The following is a 26,714-nucleotide window of genomic DNA, read 5'->3' on the forward strand; positions in this document are numbered from 1 at the left end:
TTTTTGTTGAAATCCGATGGCTCCGTGAGGCCTGCATTGACAGCAATGACATTTCCTCTCTCAAGATCCATTAATGCACTAAAAACATATTTAAATCAGTTCATGTGAGTACAGTGGTTCAATATTAATATTATAAAGCCACGAGAATATTTTTGGTGCAGCAAAAAAAATAACGACTAACGAGTGATGGCCGATTTAAAAACACTTCTTCATGAAGCCTCGGAGCGTTATGAATCAGCATGTCGGAGCGCCAAAGTCACGTGATTTCAGCAGTTTGCCGGTTTGACACGATCCGAACCGCCGATTCGACACGCTGATTCATAACGCTCTGAAGCTTCCTGAAGCAGTGTTTTGAAGTCGACATCATGTGTTCCTGAAGATTAACGAAGGTCTTACGGGTGTGGAACAGCATGAGGGGGAATAATAAATGACAGAATTTTCATTTTTGGGTGAACTAAGCCTTTAAAATCAGCATGAAATCAAAACTGTCCCTATTTACTTTGTTAGTGCATATTATTACTAGTCTTGTGTTGAACTATTAATCTGTGCAAGTATATACACCAAAAAAAATTGTTTGTTGCAGTAATTTTTAATCACAATCTGAAAAGTTACTTCCGGTCTGGAATAGCGTTCCTTCTCTGATGAAGTCCGTTTGACAGCTAGGGTTGAAAATTGTTGAAAATGCCTAAACCACTTCCCTCCAGCCGTTAGTCTGCTATGAGCGAGAGATGGAGAGGAGGAGCGCTAAAGTAAATCTCTATTCAGTATTCCGTTTCACTTGGAAATACATTGCATAAATACTAAGTGTAGCCCGTTGTATCACTCTAGTATTCTAATGAACTAATAAGGACGAATGGGCACAGTAGTGTGACAGTATAGTTAACGTCTAAGTTCGTAAGGAGGATTTGAGACCGCAATTTCACTACAACTTAAGGAAGAAAAAATTTGTATTGGTACCATCAACTGAAAATAGTTCAAAGTTTGCAAACAGTCACCAAAACTAATGTAAGCCAAGGAGCATGCACAAATATTTTAACACAAAACGGTAAACTCGTGAATATTAATGTGACCTCCGCCCAGCGTCACCACGGGATATTTCAGAACACCGGCTCTGCGCAGACTCACTGCAGAGTATTTTATTCAGCAGGAGCGGCAGTGGGTCAGTGTGTTAATTAATCATCGTCATGGTAAATGATTGTGTTTGTGGAGGTTGCAAGAGCTCCAGCCTGTCAGGACATCGAGTCCACACAGTGTAAAGCCTCCACACGGGGGCGCGCGCGCGCGCTTTATTCGTGCTCGTCAGTTTCAGTTTCTAAATCTTCAAGGCGTTGGTGAGACACAGAGAAAAGATCATGTAAGAGTCCAGTTTAACCAGCTTTACTAACTAACCAATTATAAATATTCTGGTGATGTTGTCTGAGAAACAGTGATGTGGCTGAATGTAGATTGAAATACTATTTGTTCAGAAATATCTTTAATGAAGTGAGCAGGCACGTGCACACATAGACAAAAAAGGGGCTTGAGCACCTGCCCTTTTTCTTCCTTTAGAGAAAGTGCCCTTTTTTCTGGGGTGTTTCTTGTTTTTTTGTTTTTTTTTTTTTAATAAATGAATATATATTCCTTTTTGCGCACAGCTTCCCTGTCAAACAAATATATTTACTCAACTAAAAAAATACTATATCAAGTTGGCTTTGTCGAGTTCAGATGTCCTCCCTCCGCGACAAGCCATTCATGCCCGCACGCTCGCGCGCCACGCCCCACCTCACCTCGAGTTTGCTGCTGGCTGAAAACTTGACAACTATTCCCGCGAAAATGCAACTGCTGTCTGGCGATGAGAAGTGAAAAAGAAAAAAGCCCTAGATGGGTGTATCCCGTGCATCTCTTTCAGGTAGGCTAGCCTATGTTCACAAACCTGAAAGATTTGGCTATTTATGGTTATTTATACATTTAACGCTGCATTAATAGTTTGACCACCATCAACGCATCTGCCTGATTTGATACTAATGAAATTTATGTGTCATTATAATTTCAGTTATTTTATTGTTTTGAACCATGGTACAGAAATCGGTTGGGCTGTCAATACCAGAAGAGGAGCATCCATGAACCGCATTATTAGACAGTTTTCTAAGGATGCATGGTTTATTAAAACTATTTAAAAATCATAATACAGCATTAGCTACATAATGCTATTCTTAAATCTACACTTACACAGGATTATACAACAATAAAAGTTTAAACCCTCGCTCTGTCTTTGCATGTTTGATGTCCACATATTCTTGTTGACGAAGTTACAGTCGCTGTAGCATTTCTATCACAAAGAAGTGGCCGAATATTATTATTTAACTAATAATATATTTTTAATCATGGTTGGCTTTGATCGTGGATTTGATTGTGCTGTGCTGTCTAACAACAAAAATCAGCAGACTTTTGGCGCCCTCTGCAGGCATTTGCTATAATATATAATGCATTAAGCATTAACAGTTCAGGAAAAAAAATATTGATGTGTTTAAATATGCAGATAAGCTTGTCTTTGTTAATTTAGAATAAATCTACAGATGCAATGGATGGTAGTAGGCTTAAAACAAACTCCATGTAAATGTGTAGGGTTAGGGTTAAGTTTTCTTTCCATTAGAGTAAAAGACATGACCAAAATCTTAAAATTGTCCATTTCATGAAAGAAGTATTTACACCAACTAAATAAAAACGATTTATTGATTTAAACAAATTATTAGTGAAACTATGTCCCTCTCCTTGGTGCAGTCATTTATTCTAAATGTATATAGCTACTTGAAAATAGTTGGTGTTAACTTCTCTTGTGATAAACCTAGTGAATACTAAAGAAGACCATGTCTCTGCGTGTGAACTGATTACGTGAGTGTAAGGGAAGTCAAAGTTGTCTTAATATATTTAAGGGTTCATTATTTTTTAAATAAATAATTATGAGAAGTGCCCTTTTTTACACTTGAACCCCTGCCCCCCAAAATGTCTGTGCACGTACCTGGAAGTGAGTATATTTAACACAGTTAACCAGAAATACTACATAAAGAGAGACCACTAACTTTTGTGTCCTGTTGTGTATATTGTATTTTTTTAACTAACACATCTCCGTTTCTCCTGTTTGAGGACTTTAATCTGTTTGGTTCTTTTTAGGGGTGTCCTCGACTACGGATTTACATAGTCGAATCAGATTGCCTATATTCGACTGATAGTCAAATCATATATATGTGGGGGGAGGGGACTCTTTCCGCACACAAACTCTTTCCTCACTCTAGGCCAATGGAGAATAGGCTGCTTTGAAAGGCTGTGCAGATGGAGCGGGGCGCGGAAAATGAAGTAAGGCCTATACACGGGCCTTAAGACAACTTTTTATTTTCTCTCTCACACAGCACAGAGAAACAACTTTCTAATAAAGTGACCAAACTGCCTGTGAAGTGATGGATGAAACTGACAATGATTAATATTTTTTAAACTGAAATGAAAGGCAATGTGATCTGAACTGCTTAGCTGCATGCTGTTTCAGGCACCTGTTCCACCTCAGTTTCTCTCAGCAAGTTCTTCATTGTTTTCACTGCCCTTTCTGCCTCCCCATTGCTTTGGCTAAAGTATGGGCTACTTGTTATGTGAATAAAATCATAATCTGCAGCAAAGGCTGAAAACTCTGCAGATGCAAATTGTGGGCCATTATCACTTATAAGTGTTTCTGGCACTCAGTGTCTAGAGAAAATGGCCTTCAGTGCTTGTATCACACCTTTAGCTGTAGTGATGGGCATCTTCTCGATTTCAATGTACCTTGAGAAGTAGTCAATGACCAGAAGGTAGGTTGTGCCCTTCTGGAAGAACAGATCAGCCCCAAGTTTTTGCCAGGGCAGTCTGGGCAATGGGGATGGTATCATAGGTTCATTGTGCTGGGGTTGATGTCTCAAACGTATCTCACATTGCGCAATCATTTTAGCAATTTGGCTATTTAGGCCCAGCCACCACACTGACTGCTGTGCTCGAGCCCTACACTTGGATACCGGGCTAACATTTTTGTCAGCATTTTCTCTGGGATTACCACTCTTTGGCTCTTCATCAAGAGGCCATTTGCAATGTGCAGCTCACTTTGATGGACCCAGTAAGGTTTTATGTCTTTTTTTAGTTCCTCCTGTCTTAGCCACCCCTTCTTACAGTGCTCCATCACCTGCCTGCAGATCATGTCATCTTGCTGTCCCTCCGCTATTTTTTGTAGTTTTGACTTTGAAGCTGGCAAGTAGTGTTGTACTGCATCTACAAAAACCTGTGTTTCTCTTTCCAGCTCCTTTTCTTCACTTATCTCTGACTATTGGGCCTCTTGACAGTGCATCCGCCGTGACCAATGCCTTGCCTGGAACATGAACTATGTTGTATGAGTATCTCAAAAGTCTTAGACGGAATCTTTGAACCCTAGGGGGTAAGTCATCCAATGCCTTCGTTCCCAAGAGTGCCAACAATGGCGTGTGGTCTGTCTCTATAGTGAAATGAAAGAAGAACCCGCTTCAGAATTCAGATAAGAGCCCGCTCCAGAATTCAGCCATGAGCCCGCTCCAGAATTCAGCCATGAGCCTGCTCCAGAACTGAGCCATGAGCCCGCTCCAGAACTCAGCCAAGAGCCTGCTTCAGAATTCATCCACGAGTCCGCTCCAAAATTCAGCCATGAGCCCGCTCCAGAACTCAGCCAAGAGCCCGCTCCAGAACTCAGCCAAGAGCCCGCTCCAGAATTCAGCCAAGAGCCCGCTCCAGAACTCAGCCAAGAGCCTGCTCCAGAATTGAGCCATGAGCCCGCTCCAGAATTGAGCCATGAGCCCGCTCCAGAATTCATCCACGAGTCCGCTCCAGAATTGAGCCATGAGTCCGCTCCAGAATTCATCCACGAGTCCGCTCCAGAATTGAGCCATGAGCCCGCTCCAGAATTCATCCACGAGCCCGCTCCAGAATTCAGCCATGAGCCCGCTCCAGAACTGAGCCATGAGCCCGCTCCAGAACTCAGCCAAGAGCCTGCTTCAGAATTCATCCACGAGTCCGCTCCAAAATTCAGCCATGAGCCCGCTCCAGAACTCAGCCAAGAGCCCGCTCCAGAACTCAGCCAAGAGCCTGCTCCAGAATTCATCCACGAGTCCGCTCCAGAATTGAGCCATGAGCCCGCTCCAGAATTGAGCCATGAGCCCGCTCCAGAATTGAGCCACGAGTCCGCTCCAGAATTGAGCCATGAGCCCGCTCCAGAATTGAGCCATGAGTCCGCTCCAGAATTCATCCACGAGTCCGCTCCAGAATTGAGCCATGAGCCCGCTCCAGAATTGAGCCATGAGTCCGCTCCAGAATTCAGCCACGAGTCCGCTCCAGAATTCAGCCACGAGTCCGCTCCAGAATTGAGCCATGAGCCCGCTCCAGAATTGAGCCATGAGCCCGCTCCAGAATTCATCCACGAGTCCGCTCCAGAATTGAGCCCAGAGCCCGCTCCAGAATTCAGCCATGAGCCCGCTCCAGAATTCAGCCATGAGTCCGCTCCAGAATTCAGCCATGAGCCCGCTCCAGAATTCAGCCATGAGCCCGCTCCAGAATTCAACCATGAGCCCGCTCCAGAATTCAACCATGAGCCCGCTCCAGAATTCAGCCATGAGTCCGCTCCAGAATTGAGCCATGAGCCCGCTCTAGAATTCAGCCATGAGCCCGCTCCAGAATTGAGCCATGAGCCCGCTCCAGAATTGAGCCATGAGCCCGCTCCAGAATTGAGCCATGAGTCCGCTCCAGAATTCAGCCACGAGTCCGCTCCAGAATTGAGCCACGAGTCCGCTCCAGAATTGAGCCATGAGTCCGCTCCAGAATTGAGCCATGAGTCCGCTCCAGAATTGAGCCATGAGCCCGCTCCAGAACTACAATTATACATCCAGTGGAGTGTGATGTGGTGTAGCATAATGACTGTGTAGGACAGTGATCCTCCAGGGGGGGTTGGAGACACAATTTTTGAGATTAAAATTAATTCAAATATATTAATATAATTCATTAATTGTATTATTAATATATTAAATGAAATATTAACAAACACCACCTCTTTGTGTATATTGTTTTATAGTGTCTCTTATAAAGTTTTGATGGATGACGATTGTAATGAAGGTAAAGATGATTACTGTGACATACAGGAGTCATGCATTAAGCATCCACGAATCCGTTATTTTTGATTCACAAACAAACCGTGTATGTGCGCTTGCGGCTCATTGATATTTCTGCATCAGTTGCTTTTCCTGTGCACTCATCTGGCACATTCTTTCTTTTCTCCGACCCTGAAGCTCTCTCGGTTATCTTAGTGTTAGCATGGCACCGGTCCAGGTGTTTTTAATCAGTGCCGCACATAGCTTGCAGTATTGCAGTTGTCTGTTACATCCTGGTTTATGCTGGTCAAGTTCTGGTTCTGTAGTCTTCTTTAGACATATTATTTTACCCGTGGATATTTTTCTCCGGTGCTGGAATGTCTTGCTTTGTTGGTAAAAAAAATAAAACTAACACCACTTAATGTCGGGTTAAAATGCATTGTTGTAACGTGCGTTACTGAGATTGTAATGAGTATAATATTGCCAAAATTTTATTATTAATATATTATATAACTGCATTACAGCAAAAAGTAATATATTATTGTAATATAATTACTTTTGTGATGTGTTACTCCCAACGCTGGTAGCCAACATAATCCGATCACATTTTCTCATTTTTGCTGCCATAAAAAAAAAACTAATGGTAAAAAGTCAAGAGTCAAACTTACCAACTAAAGCAAACACTGATCACCATAATGGTCAAACTATATTTTTAATAAAACATCAACATCTAAACCTCTGTTAATTCTCAGTTTGAACTTCTGCAGACATGTGACAGAAATAAAGTCAAAATTTGAAGCTGATAATTCTATTTGTGGAGTTTAATCCTCCTCTTCTGAGATCTTGAGATATTTAATGCCGTACAGTCTGACATTGATGATAACTGAGATCCCACAGTGTGACATGGCTTACAGCAGGGATCATGTTCGTACAATCTGACAAGAAACAATCGTAAAAGACTATTATGAATCATACAGTGTGAATCCAGCTTAAGTCTGTGGCTGGAAGTCCGTTGTAGTTCTTGTGTTTCTGCTCGTCTCTTCTCTTTTTTCTCTTTCCTTCAGTGATTCTGCTTGTTAACAGCAGGTGTTCATCAATGCTCAGTCATCACTTGAATAATCACTTAATTATCTCAATAACTTCAAAACTGCCCCAGGTTTAATTGATCCTGTGAGAAATCCTCGGTTACCTTCAAGTAGAAGTTCTAGTTTGCCAGGCAGGTCAAATCTCCATGGGTGAAGGATTCATTTATCTGATGATGCTCCATTGCGTGTAGGACACCTGAACAACCTCTGAGTGACCATTCAATACTCGAACATTGATGAACTTGGTGTTATTGTAAGATTGTAAAGGGTTGTTGGAAAAACATAATAACACAAAATAACACATGATGAACATGTCAGAAGTGCGAGTGGTAAAGAAGGTCTCCCTTTCAGAGTCCTATCTTTAGTGAGCAGGTCTCATTTAATAACCAGATTCTTCACTATAGTGGAATTTAGACTTGGTCTGGATTAGGCAATTAGCAAAGAGTCTAAATAACCAGTATATTACCAGTGGTATAAATAATTAAATATATCACATACTTAAACATAGAAATACACAATTTCATAATTACAATTATAAAACTGTCTATAAGAGTTGTTTTAACTGCACATCCTTAATGTAGAACTTAGGCTTCAATCAAGTCAGTTAGAGAATGGAATTTACAGAAACAGAAATTTAAAATCTCTTGTTAAGCTTTTACAACCATCATCTGTGCATTTTATGTACAGGCAAAGTCACACTCAAGAATAGAGGTCTGGGAATTGAGTAACTGATTTATAGAAATGCCTGCATTTCAGTTCTAACTGTTTAGTTCAATTTGTCATTAGTCATATGTTGGAAACTAGGGGGCCCTCCTAGTTTGCAACAATGCCAAAACACTTTGTCCAAAGAGACCAGTTACATTACTGAATAGGTCTCATTTAAATTTTGAATTTGTAATTTGAATGATCAGAAATTCTATTAATTGGTGTGTGACTGAAGCCATGCACATGTCCTGCATATTTCAGTGTTTCCATTATACCTCAAAATGGATACAGTTAAAAAGGAAAAGAAATTATGACAATAATTTCCCTTGTCCTATGTATGAAGGTGAATGATGTATGTTAGGTTTGCATTATGTGAATAATTCTCGTCTGGATAGTCTTATGATCTATTCCAGGTAGAGATGTTGTGAGTTTGTAGTGTGTGTGTTCTGTATGTTTGTGGAGAAGATGGGTGGTGTCTATCCTACCATAATTTGTGTTGCATAATTTAGTTCCAGTTTTACACTGGGAGGCCTTGTATCTATTAGTGTCATGAGATGTGGATAGCCTCTTGAAGTTTCACCCCCATCTCCTGCGTGTGAAGTTGTATGGCATGGCTCAATACAGGTGGGACCAGAACCTTGTGGAATCTGGCCCATAACATGGCAGCTGTTAATCCTGAAAAGGAAACAGACACACAGGAAAACCGTTTATCTTGAACCTTCAAACAAATTATGTTAAGATAGATGGTGCTATCTTATTTTTTCTTGAACGGTTTTACCCAGGCAGTTGTTGCAAATGGCTTTAATCTGTTAAGATTGTATGCCATTAGAAGAAAATTTGTTTTAGTTTACAGAGACATAGATCGTTATTATGATTATGTTTCTGCAAAGAAAAGGCCAGATAAACTGAATGTTAGTGGTCAGATCTGACTGCTGGTGTTTAAGCGTGTCAGAGAATCTTACACCTTGAGTTGGCATTGCAGCTGTGCTTACACAGTCTGTTGTGTTGTGAGCATAATGACACCTGGGTCTCCTGGGGGAATCTCACACTAACCAGATCTGTGATTAGGACACCAGATCACCTTTTGTGGTGCTGTGCTATATGTTTAGCAATTGGCATTTATGGTGTCATTCAAATACTTGACCATTTGGACCTCTGTCGTCTGTAAAAACAGAAGAGTTTCTGCCTGATATTAACATTTCACACAACTTTAATTACATGTCCAGTAAAATAACTTCCCTGATCAGATCCCATACATGATCTAGCGCTCCCAGAGAGGAGTTTGCTAACACTTTGTCCACTTTGTTTTGTTGCAAAGGAAAATCAAAACTTATACTTCCTCTTGTCACTGGGTTACAGATCAATAGAATTGAATTTTTTAATTCATGTTTTGATCTTGAATGGATTTAGCCTATTCAAGATATGACAATCGGGTTGATTGTTTTAGTTAATAAATATTGGGCATTGTAATTTTCTCATTAAAGATTCTTGCACAGATAGTAGATAAAGAAGTTCTTTTCCATTAATTTGATTCCTTCCTTCCATTTTTCTTTCTTAACAGTTTAATGCAATTGTGAAGCACATTGTAGCCTTATGGCAATTCTATGCTCCTGTACATGGTTTAACTGCAGCTATATGGAAGATAGCTGAGTGTTCCACTTAGGAGACTAACTAATTCAACATAGACACACATACAACTTGAAATTGTTGTACAATTTCAGTACTAGTTATTCCAACTTACACAAGACACATGGCCTAGAATGCATAGCATCTACAACCTTAAACCTAAGTGTGTCAACGCATCACTTACAGTAAAGCAGTCATGTGTTTTAAAGAATAAACTCAACTAGTCTAGGTGCACATGTAGTAGCACAAACAACTAGAATGTGTTTTCTGTGAGAACAATGTGTCTAACACAATTACAAATTTGAATCCTTCCATTGATTCCTCATAATTCTCTCAGCACTGATAGTGCTTCCAACTTCTGTCTACATTCTGGTTCCATCTTACTACATGCTAATTCCTTCTGCTCCTCTCCAAAATCCTTTCTTCTTCCAAACCATTGCTTGAATCATCATGAGATTAAAGGCCATCCTTGGCCATCATAATATAATATATCATGATGTGATCATAATATAAATTATATTATATTAAAACAGTATAAATTAAAAATAATTTTATTTGCTGGTATCAAAGGGTCTTGGCTAAGTAATTTGTGAAGAGTGACTTATCACCTCACTGATCTTTTAGAAGGCATCTGGCCCTGCAGCTACAGCTGTGATGGCATTACATTGTGTTCACAGCAACAAGACAAACTGGAAACATTTATAGACTTTGACGCTGTGAATACTGGGTCAAATCATTTGCTCAATTTTAAGATTTTTGTGACCACAATATAGAATTGGACACAATTTTCTTATTTTTGGGCTAAGATGTTATCAATTACACTCTTCTGAGAATCTATTCGGATATGAAAAGAAAGGTTGGACAAACACAGGTCTGATTGAGAGCACAAAGATTAATTGTTGGTCTGTTTGTTTTTTTTCAGTTTCTTTTGAGACACTGAACAGCATACAAGAGTGCAGTAATTTTTTAAGTTCTGAACTAAGACCAAGGTAAAAGATGTTTTATAAGACTGAGTGCTTAACCAGTGCTGTTTACACCATTTGTGACATCAGTCGTAAACTTTCTTAGCACCTCTTGAAATTTCTTTGCTGGGCATGTCCTCTGATTGGGTGAAACCCTCAGGCTTGGTTACAAGTCTCTCAGTAATATCATAATTATCATTATACACATCAGTTTTAACATTTAGGTTATTTTCCCAGTTGCAGTCTCTAGGACTTCTGCATGGCAGCAGTTCTCCAGGACTGAGACAGAATTATGCCCAAATCTTATATTTTGAAAACTTTTGTTTTACACCATTGTTTTGTCCAGCTTTACATTCCACACACAAAGGATTCCAGTGAGAGATTTTTCTCCCTTGTTATCTTTTGGCTTATCCAATCACAAGATTTTTTCACAATGTGACCATTTGCTTATTTGCAACGTTGTTGCAGCAAGGCAAATAAACATGTAGCTGGGCATTCTTTACCTCAGAATTTAGGTTTTAATTTACAGCCCTCTGTTGAATACCAGAATAAAATTTGGATGATGTTATTCCAATTTAAGGTTAATCTCTTGTTGCGTGGGCAAACAAGGAGATCTTTAAAGTTTTAAGCAAGGGATATCATTTCTCATCTACGCTGCCGCTATCATGTCCCTGATAACATGTGGTTTGTCTAATTCTCCAGCCCCACCGGATTTCGGTCTCCGGTCTTAAATCTATGGGTATGCCGACCCATTCTACAAATGTGTAGGATGCAATTATCTTTCCCTCAACACTTCTAAAAGGCAAATAAGAATGGACTTAAAAAAGATGATGATCAAGCCCCTTACTTGTTGCAAATCCCAATTTTCCTCTGAAAAGACACTCGCCAACAAGATATGGGAGATCACGGAGGGAACGTCACCACTTTGTAAGGCCCGCCTAATGGGTCCAATGACGGTTTCCCACAGGACAGGGAAGGTTTAAGCGTGTATGTCTTTTCAGCGTCTCTATGAAGTTCACTTAATTTCACTCGTTTAATCTGACTCCAATTTCAAATGATTCTTACGCTTAGGTTGTGTTTCCAATTAGAAATTCATCATTAGTTATGCATTAGTTTAGATATTTATGATTCTGGATATTCCATATTTCAATTGTTCAGTCATTAGGGACCCGATGCCGCACAGAGATACTCGCCCCGGGATTTCGTGGTAAACTCACGGACATAAACTCGCCAGTCTGATCTTCGTCAGAGGGTGTAATAAGTTGGCTAATACCTTTAGTCGGTTGCCTACTGCTCACTCGAAAAAAAGTGTATTTTAATTTAGCCACTTCCATACAACTTGCTAAATCAATGGTAAACAGAAATCAAAAGGTCTTCAGATGAAGTGCCTACTGCTCCTTCATTCATGCGCCTTCAGTTTGTTTTACCCTGGACACAGATTTACGGTAGCATTAGCCTCCCATAATTTACTGGTAATAATGATATCAGGAGAATCCAGAGCAAATCAAATATAACATTTTATTTGTCAGGTAACAGTGTATCGTGTCAATTACACAAATAACCAATTAAAGCCAATTCAGAAATGATAAATGCATAACATCAATTACTCAAAGAAATGCATATACACAGGGATGGGTGAATGTCCTCAGACATTCACCCATCTCTGGGGGGCCTCTCCTACAGATGATCCCACATGACTGCTTTGCTCTTTACCTTTTATACCAGAACCAGAACAAAAGGATCGTAAATGTTTATGACACCAACACCTGTTTTGGGGGAGAGGAGAAGAGACACCACCCAAAAAGAGGACAGAATTTTCCTTAATTTTCCATCTTCTTCATAATTCTAGTGACTGCTGTGAAATTGAGACCGTTTTACCAATCGCACTGAGACAAATTAAATGATACCAAACATGAAAAGGGAAAAACAATATATACACAAGTTACATTATGTTTTGAATAACTTTCAGTGACTTGAGCCAGAGGAAGGGGAGGTGTGTGTGTGTGTGTGTGTGTGTGTGTGTGTGTGGGTGGGGTGGGGGAGGCGTTGTCCTTTTGGGGTTAGGGCAAGGCGTTGTCCATTGCTACTTCTTTGAGATCTTCTTTCCAGATTAAAGTTTTATTACTTTATTGCAGGACGCTTTATCTCAGTTTTTGTTTAGCAGGAAAATCAAGCCTTACAGGTCCATTTACACAACTCCATTTTTTAGTAAAGTATTAATTTAACATTGGGGATTTTGCTGTGAAGAGCAATAAATAAAACACCATAAAACAATGAAACATTCATAAAACAATAAAGGGCCTTGAGTGTTTTTATGATCAATATTTGTGTTCTCGTGTTCTTTTTAATCAAATGTTTTCTATCATTATACTTGAGATATTCAATGCTATTTAATTTTGAATGCATTTTGTTCAAATTTAACATTAAGAAATCCTGATGGAGTCATCTGACTCGTTTGAACACACCCAAAGCTGATCATAAACTCCACCCTCTTACAACACTCACCAGGAAGAGACTGACTCATCTTTCTCAGCTTTCTGTCAAACTGTCTCTCGTGTCTCGACAAAAGCAATAAAAAAAAAAATCAGCAATCAGTGGAGAATGAAGAAAAATGCTTTACAGAAGGATTTTTGAGCCATTTGTTTCTAAACAGACAGCATCTCTTTGTGATTCTCAAGGTTATTCATTTTTGAAACTGTCATTTGGAAAGTGAAAGTAAAGTTTATATTGCTGGAGCTCAAACAGTGAAAATGGCTTCAGCAGCTGAAGATGATTATATTTGTCCTGTATGTCATGAAATCTTCAAGACTCCTGTTCTTTTATCATGTAGTCACAGTTTCTGTAAAGAGTGTCTTCAACAGTTCTGGAGAACCAAGAAAACTCAGGAGTGTCCTCTCTGCAGGAGAGCCTCACAACACGAACCTCCTCTTAATCTGGCGTTAAAAAACTTGTGTGAGTCGTTCCTGAAGGAGAGAAATGAGAGGCGTTCATCAGGATCTGAGGAGATCTGCAGTTTACACAGTGAGAAACTCAAACTCTTCTGTCTGGAGGACAAGCAGCCTGTGTGTGTAGAGTGCTTTACTTCACAAAAACACGTCAGTCACACAGTCAGACCCATCAGTGAAGTTGCTCCATCATATAAGGTAAGAGAAATGTCTCTTCTTTCACATGTAAAGGAATAATTAGTCAATTTAGAGGGAGGCCCCTAAAAACACCTTCTGCCCCTCTAGCGATGTCCCTGCTTCCTGAAACAGAAACCTTGTTACTTAGTTACTTGTTATGGAAAGTAATATGTTGTTACACAAATCCATTTTCACGCAGATCCAGTTGTTAATGGATAACACTTTTGCTTCAATAAATAACATTGTCTTTTACAAACTGTACTTTTTCACTCAGGCTGCCTCTGTTTTATGGTAGGTTTTAATTTCTGAATCAGTTTAGTATGAGATGTTCACAACAGAAGAAATCAGGATAGAATACTTTTTCCACAGCATCATATGATCGTATAACTGTGTCGTCTTCTCTTCTTCTCTTCATTGTAATCTGGTGTTTTATGTATTTTTGTTCAACGCTAGGAGGAGCTCAATACAGCACTGAAGTCCTTACAAGAGAAACTTCAACACAATGAAGAAATGAAAGGAGAGTTTGAGGAAACCGTTCAACACATCAAGGTGTGGAAACAGAATCAGAGTCATATTCATTACAGCTGTAGGATCACTATATACAGCTATGGTCTGATATATTTTATATAATGAATTCCAGTTTATTATTTCTGTAAATAATGAGCATCAATCTGCTTCTGGATCTGTTATATGTTGGTGTGACGAGCAGGGCGGGCGAGAGCCGTGAGGGAATGGCGTGAGGCCGGTGACACAAGAGAGAACGAGCTCCACCTGGGAGGCGCGCCGCCCTCGAGTCTCTCACGGAGGAACTCCGGGAGCATAAAAGGAGGAGCAACGACAGTGAAGGACGAGAGAGGACCAGGCCTGAAATTTACGTTATGTTTTATTATGTTTGTGTGGCCAATTTGTTCCCAAAATTATCGGATGCCGGATACTGTTACCTACACACTATGCTTTTGTGCCCTAAATTGAATAACGACTGGCACTATAGGATATTTCACCATGTCCCCATGCACACACCTCACCCTAACCATGCGGCTCATTCTAATCCAATGACTGGACACTTAGGACAAACAGCAACACTAAATCGCCTCATGACCCGATTCTTCTGGCCGGGCATTCACGAGAACGTGCGCAGGTGGTGCGCGTCTTGTCGTGAATGTCATTTGGTAAATCCGCCGGCCACTCCAAAAGCACCTTTGCATCCCCTTCCATTAATGCAGGTCCCCTTCGAACGAATTGGTATGGACCTCATCGGGCCATTAGAACGATCAGCAAGGGGACATCGCTTTGCTTTAGTCATTGTTGATTATGCAACACGATATCCTGAAGCAGTGGCTCTCCGCAACATTTCCGCTAAGAGTGTTGGGGATGCACTGTTTAGTTTAATCTCCCGAGTGGGGATTCCAAAAGAAATCCTCACTGATCAGGGCACGGCGTTTATGTCACGTACGTTAGGCGAACTTTACGAATTGTTGGGCATTAAATCGGTTCGGACCAGCGTCTTTCACCCACAAACGGACGGGCTGGTTGAACGTTTTAATCGCACGCTTAAATCCATGATTCGTAAATTCGTTCAGGAAAACGCCAAAAATTGGGATAAATGGTTGGAACCCCTGTTGTTCGCTGTGCGAGAGGTTCCGCAAGCCTCCATGGGGTTTTCCCCCTTTGAGTAGTACTCGGGGTACTGGACGTCCTAAGAGAATCTTGGGCGGATGTACCGTCTCAAGCTAAAAATGAAATTCAGTATGTGCTGGACTTGAGACCAAAACTCCACACTTTTGGGCAGGAACTGGCAAACATTCAACAAAACTTTAATTAAAAATAAACAAAACGAAAGTAATGCCGGCAGACCCTCGCGGACGTCTGCCGGCCACACAAACATAATAAAACATAAAATACAGTTCAGGCCTGGTCCTCTCTCGTCCTTCACTGTGGTCGCTCCTCCTTTTATGCTCCCAGGGCTCCTCCGTGAGAGACTCAAGGCCGGTGCGCCTCCCAGGTGGAGCTCATTAACTCTCGCGCCACCGGCCTCACGCCATTCACTCACGGCTCTCGCCCGCCCTTCTCGTCACAGTTGGTATCTGAGTTTATCTCTGATATGAATGATGTGAAGTGTTGATGTGTGTTGATTGAGATGATTGAAGTGAATGTGATCTGATTTCAGTCTCAAGCTGAGCACACAGAGCGTCAGATTAAACAGCAGTTTGAGAAGCTTCATCAGTTTCTCAGAGATGAAGAAGAAGCTACAATCACTGCTCTGAGGGAGGAAGAGGAGCAGAAGAAGCAGATGATGAAGGAGAAGCTGGAGGAGATGAACAGACACATCTCAGCTCTTTCACACACAATCAAAGACATGGAGGAGATGATGAAAGCCAATGACGTCTGCTTTCTGAAGGTCTGATTTCAGATCATTGGTTCATTGATTGAGTTCTTGAGGGTAAATGGTGTGTTTGTTCTGCAGGAGTTTCCAGTCTCAATGGAAAGGTGAGTGATCTGCTCCTGTCTCTGGTCTCTCTGGTTCTGATCCAAAGCCACTGCAGTTCTGACTCCTGAATGTTCTTCCAGAGTCCAGAGCTCACAGCCGGATCCACAGATGGCTTCTGGAGCTTTGATTCATGTGCCACGTTACTTGGGCAACCTGCCGTTCAGAGTCTGGAAGAAGATGCAGGACATCGTCCAAAACAGTGAGTCTGACTGCAGAAGATCTGAGCTGGAAATGAGGGATGGGTGAGAGTTAAAGGTGCTTCATGATAGATAGATAGATAGATGTGTGTAGTTGATGATGAAAATGAGTGTGAAACTAATAACAGCACTGACAGTGATCAGAGGAAAATGTCTGATGTGTTTGATCAACAGGACGAGTGTCATAACAGGTTGTTTGCACATGACATCACGGGGTGGCACAAAATACGGATGGAGGGCAGGAAGTGATTTTCTACATTAGGAAACACTATGAAACACTATGCCTGTGTTTTGCTCTAATTGATCAAACTGAGAAACCACAAGGAGCTTTTATGGTGTACCAAAAGTTGTTGTTTATCAGGGGGAAGAAATTGACTGAAAAACACAGGAAAAAGTGGCTTGTAATCCTAAGTCTGTGGTCAGGAGGAGCTGAGTCAGATAATGCTTGTGTGTACAGTGACCACTTTGTCAAAAGTTAATACAACTTACTCATGCACCCACTAACAAAAAAGTTATTGTATGCTTTCATTTGTTTTCTGGAGTAGAATGATGTCAGTGCCCGTTTGCATAATGCACCTTAAGTGTAATTTTCCTTAGTATAACATGTTCTGTAAAACTTCACCTTAAATGATACACAGAGCGAGCAGGTTCAATCAAAGTCTTTTAATCCGCCGCTTTATGTGCTAAAAATTTTAATTTATGCTTTTATTCACATAAACATTGATCAAATTACACACATAGCATACCCTATCTGTATTAACAAATAACGTGTCCATGGCAACAATATAATTTTACAACCTTAGAGAACTGTTTAAGGGATTATTTTAAAGACTCTATATAGTATATAGATATATAATACAGACATTCGCATATTTATTTAGACATTGCTGTAGGTAAAGGGAAATGACGCCTTAAAGTTGCATACTTAAGGGAAAAACTATGGGGTATTTTGAGCTGGAACTTCACAGACACATTCAGGGGACACCTTAGACTTATATTACATCTTGTGAAAAAAACACTTCACCTTTAAGGGAAAAACTTGAGGTGCTTAACTCAACCAGGCACTGGAGAAGTTGCTACCATCACAATGATAGACAAAAATATTCCAATTCAGTAGAAAAATCGCTCCTCTTTATAACATAAGGATCACGTCAAACAAATGTTGTGATTTTCTGTTTATACTTCTCTTGTAATAGTGTCTAAGCCAGTACATTAAGCACTTTCCTCCATCTCGTACATTCAGCTTTTCACTTCCTGCCCTCCATCTGAATTTTGCACATCGTCAGAATCATGTGATTGCAAACAAGCTATTCATAATAATCTGTGTTGGGTTCACTCTTGATCATTATATGAACATCAGAATAAAATCATCTGTTGATTGTGTCTCATCAGCTCCTGTGATTCTGGATCCAAACACGGCGAATAAACGTCTCGTCCTGTCTGATGATCTGACCAGTGTGGGATACAGCAGGATTGATCAACCTGTTCCTCATAATCCAGAGAGATTTGACCTGGATTTCTGTGTTCTGGGTTCAGAGGGGTTTAACTCAGGAACACACTGCTGGGATATAGAGGTTAAAGGGAGTTCATGGTGGATTCTTGGAGTAACTACAGCATCAAACCAGAGGAAGGGATGTGATTTCTTGGGCAATGATGATATGTGGAGTATGAGATACGGACGGTATGATTATGGTTATCGTGTTAAACAGCAGCTTGATTGTATGAGAGTGAATCTGGACTATGATGGAGGAACGGTGTCATTCTCTGATCCTGTAACTAACACACATCTACGCACATTCACAACCACCTTCACTGACACACTCTTTCCATTCTTCTATAGTTATCCCTATCTGAGAATCTTACCGGACAATAGTCCGTAAATGTCTGAATCTTCCTGCTTTCATCATGTTTCCAATATTTAATCCACATCACATGAGTAAGTGTGCTGTTGATCTGAATATCAGTACGGTGGCTGTGATTGGGCCATGATGATCACATGACAGATATCCAGCACTACAGCAACACTCAGAGGCTGCATCCTGCGAATGCTCCATACGTCATCAAGGATGTATAATTTTAAGAGGGGGTATCACACAGTTTCTGCCAATCTCATGTTAATCTTGAGTACCTATAGAGTAGTAGTAGTTCATCCTTCATATATCCAAAAAGTCTTTAGTTTTATCATATTTATAAAATATACATACGCTGTACCGAGTATTATGAAAACATGCATGCATGAGATCAGCTGCAAGCTATCAATGGTCAGCTAAACAGATGTATTTAAACACACACAATACATCATTGCATTATCCATGGATAACTTTTGAATCACTGTAATGAATTCACTACCGCTGTGAGCGCTCCATCTTTCCGTTTCAAACGATCTGTAAATCCAGCGCTGAACTGGACCTTGTTCATGAAACCATAAGCGCCGATCCTGAGGGCTCGAGCAGCCACGGAAAAACATGAGATATTCTCTATTAATTTTAACCAATAAAAAATTGATTGCAACTATCAGTTTCTATGGTTATTTTAATAACACATGTCGAGAGCGCATCAATGAAATGTGTAAACACAGAACTGTCAGCTTTACATAACGCTGGGTTCTTTGGGAAGCAAGGTTATCTTTCCCTCACAAGCAAAAACACACTTCTTTGGTGACATTGTTGATTTCGTGAAGTCCAGTGACCTGTGCAGCGCTGCTGACGACTTCCGTAAACCCGAACGCGCATCTGATGTTCATATAACGCTCTTGCTCTCTCGCTCTAGTTGACACAGATTTTAAAGCAATAGTTAATCTAATGACTGTTGTTGGAACACAGATTCCAGTCTGTGAGTATGTTGAGGTTTCTGTGTGAAGATTTATGACCAGAGAAACAGAAGGGTCAAACTTTCTGTTGGCATAAAATGGAGACCGAGAAACAAAATGAAAGAGAGATTTGCAATGAGCCAGATATAATGCAAAGATGAAGAAAATCCTGCCCGTGTAAAATAATTGTAGTTACAACTAACAATTATTACTATAAAGAAAGCAGGATTTGGCCTTTATAAGCTTTTAAGTAGCAATTCAGACAATTACGAAAGAAGTAAACAATATGGAGCAAATACATTATGAGGAAAGGTTTGGGTTTTGTCAAGCAGCCCAAGATCTAGATATGACTGAAAATAAAGGACATCAGGACTTAACAAAATATTAAGTATAGTAAGCCATAGAATGTTTTTTTAGAGATGTAGTGAACATATGTTTGAGAACATATAAAGTTTAACTAATTAGATAACTCAATTATGTTTTAAGAATAACATGAGCTTGGACTGCACATGTGCATTGGCTGCCTAAAAAAAAAAAAGCCATTTTAACTCTACTTAAGTATAAGAAACAAAATTTAAGGGACAGTTAATGCCAAAATTAGTTGCTGATTTGGTATATAATATTATGTAATAGTGTAATTAAGAGTTCGATGAGCAGTTTTTGAGATTTCAGAATCCCCAATTCAAATAGACAGACTTTGTCTTAAATGTTTGAAATAGCTGCACAGAAGCATAACATATATGGCTGCCAAGCAAACAGATGCATCTTGAAAGGGGTCTTTATTTATCTAACAATGAAAGATGCAATTACAATCACAAAGAATTAGTAATAATAAAAGTAATAGGAAAATATTAGGCAATACAAGTATTTAGATTAGAATATGCAAACAACATAGAACAAATTGTTAGGGTTAGGGTTGCAATAAAGTGTGCAAAAACCAGAACGTTCTTTAAAGGCTTCTGAGTTTTTCTTTGAAAAAATGGGAGTGAATCAGTCTTCTGAGCAGATTTATAGGTGAGTCCTTCACCCAGAAGAGTAGGTGCTCTGAAAGCTCATAAAACAACATGCTTTAATGATATAGACACAGAACTAGAGAAACCTGGCAAAACAACCTGGAATATGGGGAGAGATTTAGGAGATATAGAGACATTATTTAACCTCAAAAGAGTTGTGTTATAAACAATGCATTATATAAAGCTGTTTTATTGTATATTACTAGAAATATGGATGTATAAATGAATTGTAAAGTACAATGTGAAGGAATATGTATGTTTACATTTACATTTTGTTTTATTAAAACTGCAGAGTAATACAGATACAAAAGGGAAAAGATTGAGACACCTTTTTTTAAAAGAAGATTTTAAAGGGTGTATTTGTCAAACCTACAGCAAAAGGTTATTTGCACAGAGAGAAGCTAATAAGTGTCTGATGACATAAATGAGACAGCACAAGCTTTAATAGCCTCTGAGAATAAGTAATGAAATGGACAGAAAGAGAATACTGTTAGTCAGTGTGGAATATAAAATGAGAGAACAGGTAGAGGAAACCTGATGAAACTGATTGTTTCATCAAATATTGTTATTAAATAATATTTACTGTGAATAAAAATGCTTTAAGGACAAATGAGCTAATAATGATCAATGGAAAGATACATGTGATGTGACCAATGTTTGTTTGTGAACACTGGCGCGTCTCTGGCCGATGACGTCACAGCTCGTCATTTCAGTCAGCGTCGAGTGAGTCTTCTGAGGAGAGTCGAGCAGTTCACGGTATTTCTCATATTTACATGTTATTAACTATCAAACACACTTTATACAGTTTGATCAAGCGACAGGCTCATTTCTGTGTTGTTTTCATCGAGCACAGCGATACTTGTGCGTCTTTTCTGTCGTCTTCCTGCTGAAATAAACATTTAGTGCAGCATGTGAGGAAAATATGATTAATTCATTCAGACCTGAGCGATTTTGTGTTCGTTTGTGTGATTGTTTCATGTTTTATAGTGATAATAACTGTTACTGAATGTCAAAGTTTGAGATCTGTGAGGAAAATATGATGAATTCATTCAGACCTGAGTGATTTTGTGTTCGTTTGTGTGATTGTTTCATGTTTTTTAGTGATAATAACTGTCACTGAATGTCAAAGTTTGAGATCTGTGAGGAAAACATGATGAATTCATTCAGACCTGAGTGATTTTGTGTTCGTTTGTGTGATTGTTTCATGTTTTATAGTGATAATAACTGTTACTGAATGTCAAAGTTTGAGATCTGTGAGGGGAATTGATGTGAATTGATCTCAAGTGTTGCTGCTGCCATTTTATTTATATTCTTTTAACATCTTTGGCAGATCAAATGTGTTAGTTACTTTACTTTAAATTATACTGGAACAGATACTGCTAAATACTTTACAATGAGCCTTTAATAAACCATGTAAGACATTTTAAATCAAATCTGATGTAAACATTAGGCTAACTATTGCTTTTTTTATGATCATTATCAGTTTCATTACAGAACTAACATGTTAATGATCTTATTACATTGCAGTTATTAGAAAATCCAACCATGTTAAGATGAAAATATGTTGTAATATTAAGCTGAATTTTGTTAGTGTTTGTTCTAAGACAGTTCTTAGATGTTTTTAGTATAACACATTTTCAGCTTTTTGTTTTGTGCAAGTGTAAGTTGTAATATTGTGTTTATTTTGTGTAGACCTAACCATCTGATGTATCTCATATACTAGGATGCATTTGGTTAAAGTACACATGAAATCAAAATTGACCATATAAGTGAGAGATGGAGAGGAGGAGTGCTAAAGTAAAACTCTGCCCTCTATCCAATATTCTGTTTCACTTGGAAATACGTCACAACACTGGAGAAAAGACGTTTGCAACTTCCGGTTCATGCTGACTTAAAGAATTAAGTCAAGTCAAGTCAAATTTATTTATATAGCGCTTTTACAATTGGTAATTGTTTCAAAGCAGCTTTACATATTAGAAGCACAGAAAAAAAGGGAAGTGGTTAAAACTGTACAAACAAGCGTGGTAATATGTAACATATACAAGATGGTGCTACATTAAGCCAATGTCGGCTGACTTCCAGGGGTGGAAAAAACCCCCTAGGAGAAAAACCCAGCGTGCTAGCACTGGGAAAAAAGTCCTAGGAGGGAAAAAACCCCTTGGAAGATATATATAATATATGTAAATGTATATGGAGATCAAAATCTGAATTGTACATTTTTATTATAGAGATTAAAAATCGATTATATATAAATATATGTAAGCGGATACGGGGATCCTGGGCTACGTTGTAGTCAGGTCCAGACGCAGGTTCTCCATCTGACCTGGATACGGCCTGGATCCAGCATCCGGCAAACCTCAGGATAAGCAGAGAGACAGATATTAGCGTAGATGCCATTCTTGTTCTGATGTACAGGTATATCTAGTGTTATAGGAAATGTTCTCGGTTCCGGCCGACCTAATTATTGCAGCGTAACAATCCTTTAACGGATTTGAAAAATGTTAATGTATTGATAATGTGTTATGTGTATGCAAGAGCAAAGAGATGTGTTTTTAGTCTAGATTTAAACTGACAGAGTGTGTCTGCTTCCCGAACAATGCTAGGAAGATTGTTCCAGAGTTTAGGTGCTAAATAGGAAAATGATCTGCCGCCTTCAGTTGATTTTGATATTCTGGGTATTATCAACTGGCCTAAATTCTGAGATCGCAATAAACGTGAAGGACTATAATGCATTAAGAGCTCACTTAGGTACTGGGGAGCTAAACCATTTAGTGCTTTATAAGTAAGTAGCAAGATTTTAAAATCTATACGATGTTTAATAGGGAGCCAATGTAATGTTGACAGAACTGGGCTAATATGGTCATACTTTCTGGTTCTAGTAAGAACTCTAGCTGCCGCATTTTGAACCAACTGTAGTTTGTTTAAAAGCCGAGCAGAACAACCACCCAGTAGAGCGTTACAATAATCTAGTCTTGAGGTCATGAATGCATGAACCAACTGTTCCGCATTTGTCATTGAGAGCATATGTCGTAATTCAGATATATTTTTTAGATGGAAGAAGGCGGTTTTACAGATACTAGAAACATGACTTTCAAATGAAAGATTGGTATCAAAGAGCACACCCAGGTTCCTAACTGAGGACGAAGGTTTAATGGAGCACCCGTCAAGTGTTAGAGAGTATTCAAGGTTTTTTCGTGAGGAAGTTTTTGGTCCAAAGATTAGGAAATCAGTTTTTTCTGAATTTAATAATAAGAAATTTCTTGTCATCCAGTTTTTAATGTCAGCTATGCATTCTGTTAGTTTTGTGAATTTGTAGGTTTCGTCAGGGCGCGAGGAAATATAGAGCTGAGTATCGTCAGCGTAGCAGTGAAAACTAACACCATGCTTCCTAATTATCTCTCCTAAGGGCAGCATGTACAGAGTGAAAAGCAACGGTCCTAATACTGAGCCTTGTGGTACCCCATATTTAACCTGTGATCGATACGACATCTCTTCATTAACTACCACAGACTGATAACGGTCAGATAAGTATGATTTGAACCATGCCAAAGCAATTCCACTAATGCCAATATAGTTTTCAAGTCTTTTTAAAAGAATGTTATGATCGATAGTGTCAAAAGCAGCACTGAGATCTAATAACACTAATAGAGAAATACAGCCACGATCGGATGATAGGAGTAGATCGTTTGTAACTCTAACGAGAGCAGTCTCAGTACTATGGTATGGTCTAAATCCTGACTGGAAATCCTCACAGATTCCATTTCTTTCTAAAAAGGAACACAGTTGTGTTGAAACTGCCTTTTCTAGTATCTTTGACAGAAAAGGTAGATTCGATATTGGCCTGTAATTTACTAAATCTCTCGGATCTAGTTGAGGTTTTTTAATAAGAGGTTTGATAATAGCCTGCTTAAAGGTTTTTGGCACGTGTCCTAGTGTTAAAGATGAATTAATTATATCAAGAAGTGGACCTACGACCTCTGGAAGCATTTCTTTCAGTAGTTTAGTCGGCATTGGGTCTAACATACATGTCGTTGATTTTGATGATTTGATAAGTTTAGATAATTCTTCCTCTCCTATAGCGGCGAATGATTCTAGTTTTACCTCAGGGACACTACAGTGCACTGTCTGAAGAGAAACTGTAGACGGTTGCATGTTTATAATTTTCTCTCTAATATTATCAATCTTGCAAGTAAAGAAGTTCATAAAGTCATTACAGCTGTGCTCTATGGAAACGTCAGCAGTTGAATCTCTGTTTCTAGTTAATTTAGCCACTGTGTCAAATAAATACCTAGGATTATGTTTGTTTTCTATTAAGAGATTTGAAAAATAAGTAGATCTAGCATTTCTTATGGCTGTTCTGTACTCAATCATTTTTTCTTTCCACGAAAGGCGAAAAACTTCTAGTTTTGTTTTCTTCCAACTACGTTCAGCTTTTCTAACAGCTCGTTTTAGAGCCCGAGTGTGCTCATCATACCACGGCGTTGGATTAGTTTCCTTAATCTTCTTTAGACGTAAAGGAGCGACCGCATCTAATGTGCTGGAAAAGAGAGAGCCAATAGTTTCTGTTGCAGCATCGAGTTCTTCTAAGTTGTCAGGTATACTAAGGCGATGAAACTGCTCGGGGAGATTATTTATAAAGCAATCTTTAGTGGCAGACGTGATTGTTCTACAATATTTATGGCTGGGTGGTGGTTTTGTAGCCTTGGCTAATTGTATTATACACGAGACTAAATAATGATCTGATATATTATCGCTCTGCTGTAGAATTTCAACAGCATCAATATCTATTCCATGCGACAGTATTAGATCTAGGGTATGATTACGACAATGAGTGGGTCCTGACACGTGTTGTTTAACTCCAATAGAGTTTAAAATATCTGCAAATGCCAATCCAAATGCGTCTTTATTATTATCTACATGGATATTAAAATCACCAACAACAAGGACTTTATCCGCAGCCAGTACTAACTCTGATAGAAACTCAGCAAATTCTTTGATAAAGTCAGTATGGTGCCCTGGTGGCCTGTATACAGTAGCCAGCACAAATGTCAACTTACATAATGTTACATAAAGCACCATCACTTCAAAGGAATTATATTTGAAATTCTTTTGAATGATTCTGAATATATTACTATAAATTACAGCAACACCTCCCCCTTTGCCTTTCTGTCGAGGATTGTGTCGATAATCATAACCTTGAGGACTAGATTCTTGAGGACTAGATTCAGATTTATAATTAACACACTATAAAGCACGCCGGTGACCATCGTAAGCTTCAGCGAGCACAGCTCAAACAGAAATGCAAGATAACTGTTATTGGGATGCTAATATTAAATAACATTATAAAGAGAACAATATAATAAAATTGCTGTGAATTATTAACAGGCGTACACATTCTGACTAGCATGCATCTGAGGCGGTGTTGGTGACGTGTTGACTTGGTCGTGATTTGATTATTAAATTAGTAATTTAATTAATGGGTTAGTTTCTGTCTTTAATTACTCACCCTCATGTAATTGTACACCCGCAAGACCTTCGTTTATCTTCAGAACATAAATTAAGATATTTTTGATGAAATTCAATGGTTCAGTGAGGCCTACATTGACAGCAATAACACTCCCTTTTTCAGTGCCCAGAAAGCTACTAAAGATTTAAAACGGTTTATGTGACTACAGTGGTTCAACATAAAGCGATGAGAATGCTTTTTGTGTTTATTCAACAATATCTAGTGATTTCAAAACACTGCTTTATGAAGCTTCGCAGCTTTACGAATCATTTGTTTCGAATCTGTGGTTCTAAACGCGTATCAAACTGCCAAAGTCACGTGCTATCACTATTGAAGTGTCAAAACACTAATGATGTAACAAAGCCTAATTTACTGATTTTGGTGCTCTGAACCACTTATTTCAAGCAAAAGATTCTTAAAGCTTTGAAGCTTCATGAAGCAGTGTTTTAAAATCGGCCATCACTAGATATTGTTGAAAAGTGTGCCAAAAATAACGACAGAAAGTATTCTCATTGCTAATATTGTTGAACACATAGACTGTAAAAAAATGATTGACGACGCGACAGCGCTTCCTTCCATTGTAATGAACTGAATTTAAAAAGTTCATTGCTGACACGTTACGCAAAAACATCAGTTTTGGAGCCCGGAGTCACGGTATCAAACTTCCGCCCAGATGACTGCATCACTATTGATGTATTTTAAAAGTATTTTTTAAAATACACAATTTAAAATTCTACCTATAACATAATAGGCTATTCTGATTCTTGAGCAATAATATTTTTTAATGTCAAATTCAGTAGATAAACTCAATATAATATGCCACTAGAAACAACTTTAAAATGTCAGAAATGGACCTGCCATTTTAAATAAGGTTAAACTAACGTTTAATGTTTATTCCTAACGTTACAGGAGATTGATTGCTGTAATTAGAGTAGGTTATCATTAGTTTTGTCCTGCTAATTATTATTTTATACCCATAAAAATAATTAGTAACTGCCAGATAATGATCACCTGTTTTTTCCCGACATGGCTAACGTTAGGCGTGTTATCTTAACTAATAACATTTATTAATTAGCTTATAAAGCCCACATTTAACA

General features: G+C 38.9%; 1 protein-coding gene and 1 pseudogene across 1 annotated transcript; both read left to right on the forward strand.

The window, feature by feature from the left end:
- Nucleotides 1-13,001: 13,001 nt before the first annotated feature.
- Nucleotides 13,002-19,082, forward strand: LOC137016989 (E3 ubiquitin-protein ligase TRIM35-like). Its single transcript, XM_067380864.1, has 6 exons — nt 13,002-13,625; nt 14,058-14,153; nt 15,772-16,002; nt 16,069-16,091; nt 16,173-16,291; nt 17,682-19,082. The coding sequence occupies exons 1-6, from the start codon at nt 13,233-13,235 to the stop codon at nt 18,167-18,169; spliced, it is 1,350 nt and encodes a 449-aa protein (XP_067236965.1). The 5' UTR covers nt 13,002-13,232; the 3' UTR covers nt 18,170-19,082.
- Nucleotides 19,083-20,814: 1,732 nt separating this feature from the next.
- LOC137016995 (zinc finger protein 721-like) overlaps nt 20,815-26,714 on the forward strand; it is a 186,381-nt pseudogene continuing 180,481 nt past the window's right edge.

The sequence above is a fragment of the Chanodichthys erythropterus genome, chromosome 3, assembly GCF_024489055.1.
Source record: "Chanodichthys erythropterus isolate Z2021 chromosome 3, ASM2448905v1, whole genome shotgun sequence".
Taxonomy (NCBI): Eukaryota; Metazoa; Chordata; class Actinopteri; order Cypriniformes; family Xenocyprididae; genus Chanodichthys; species Chanodichthys erythropterus.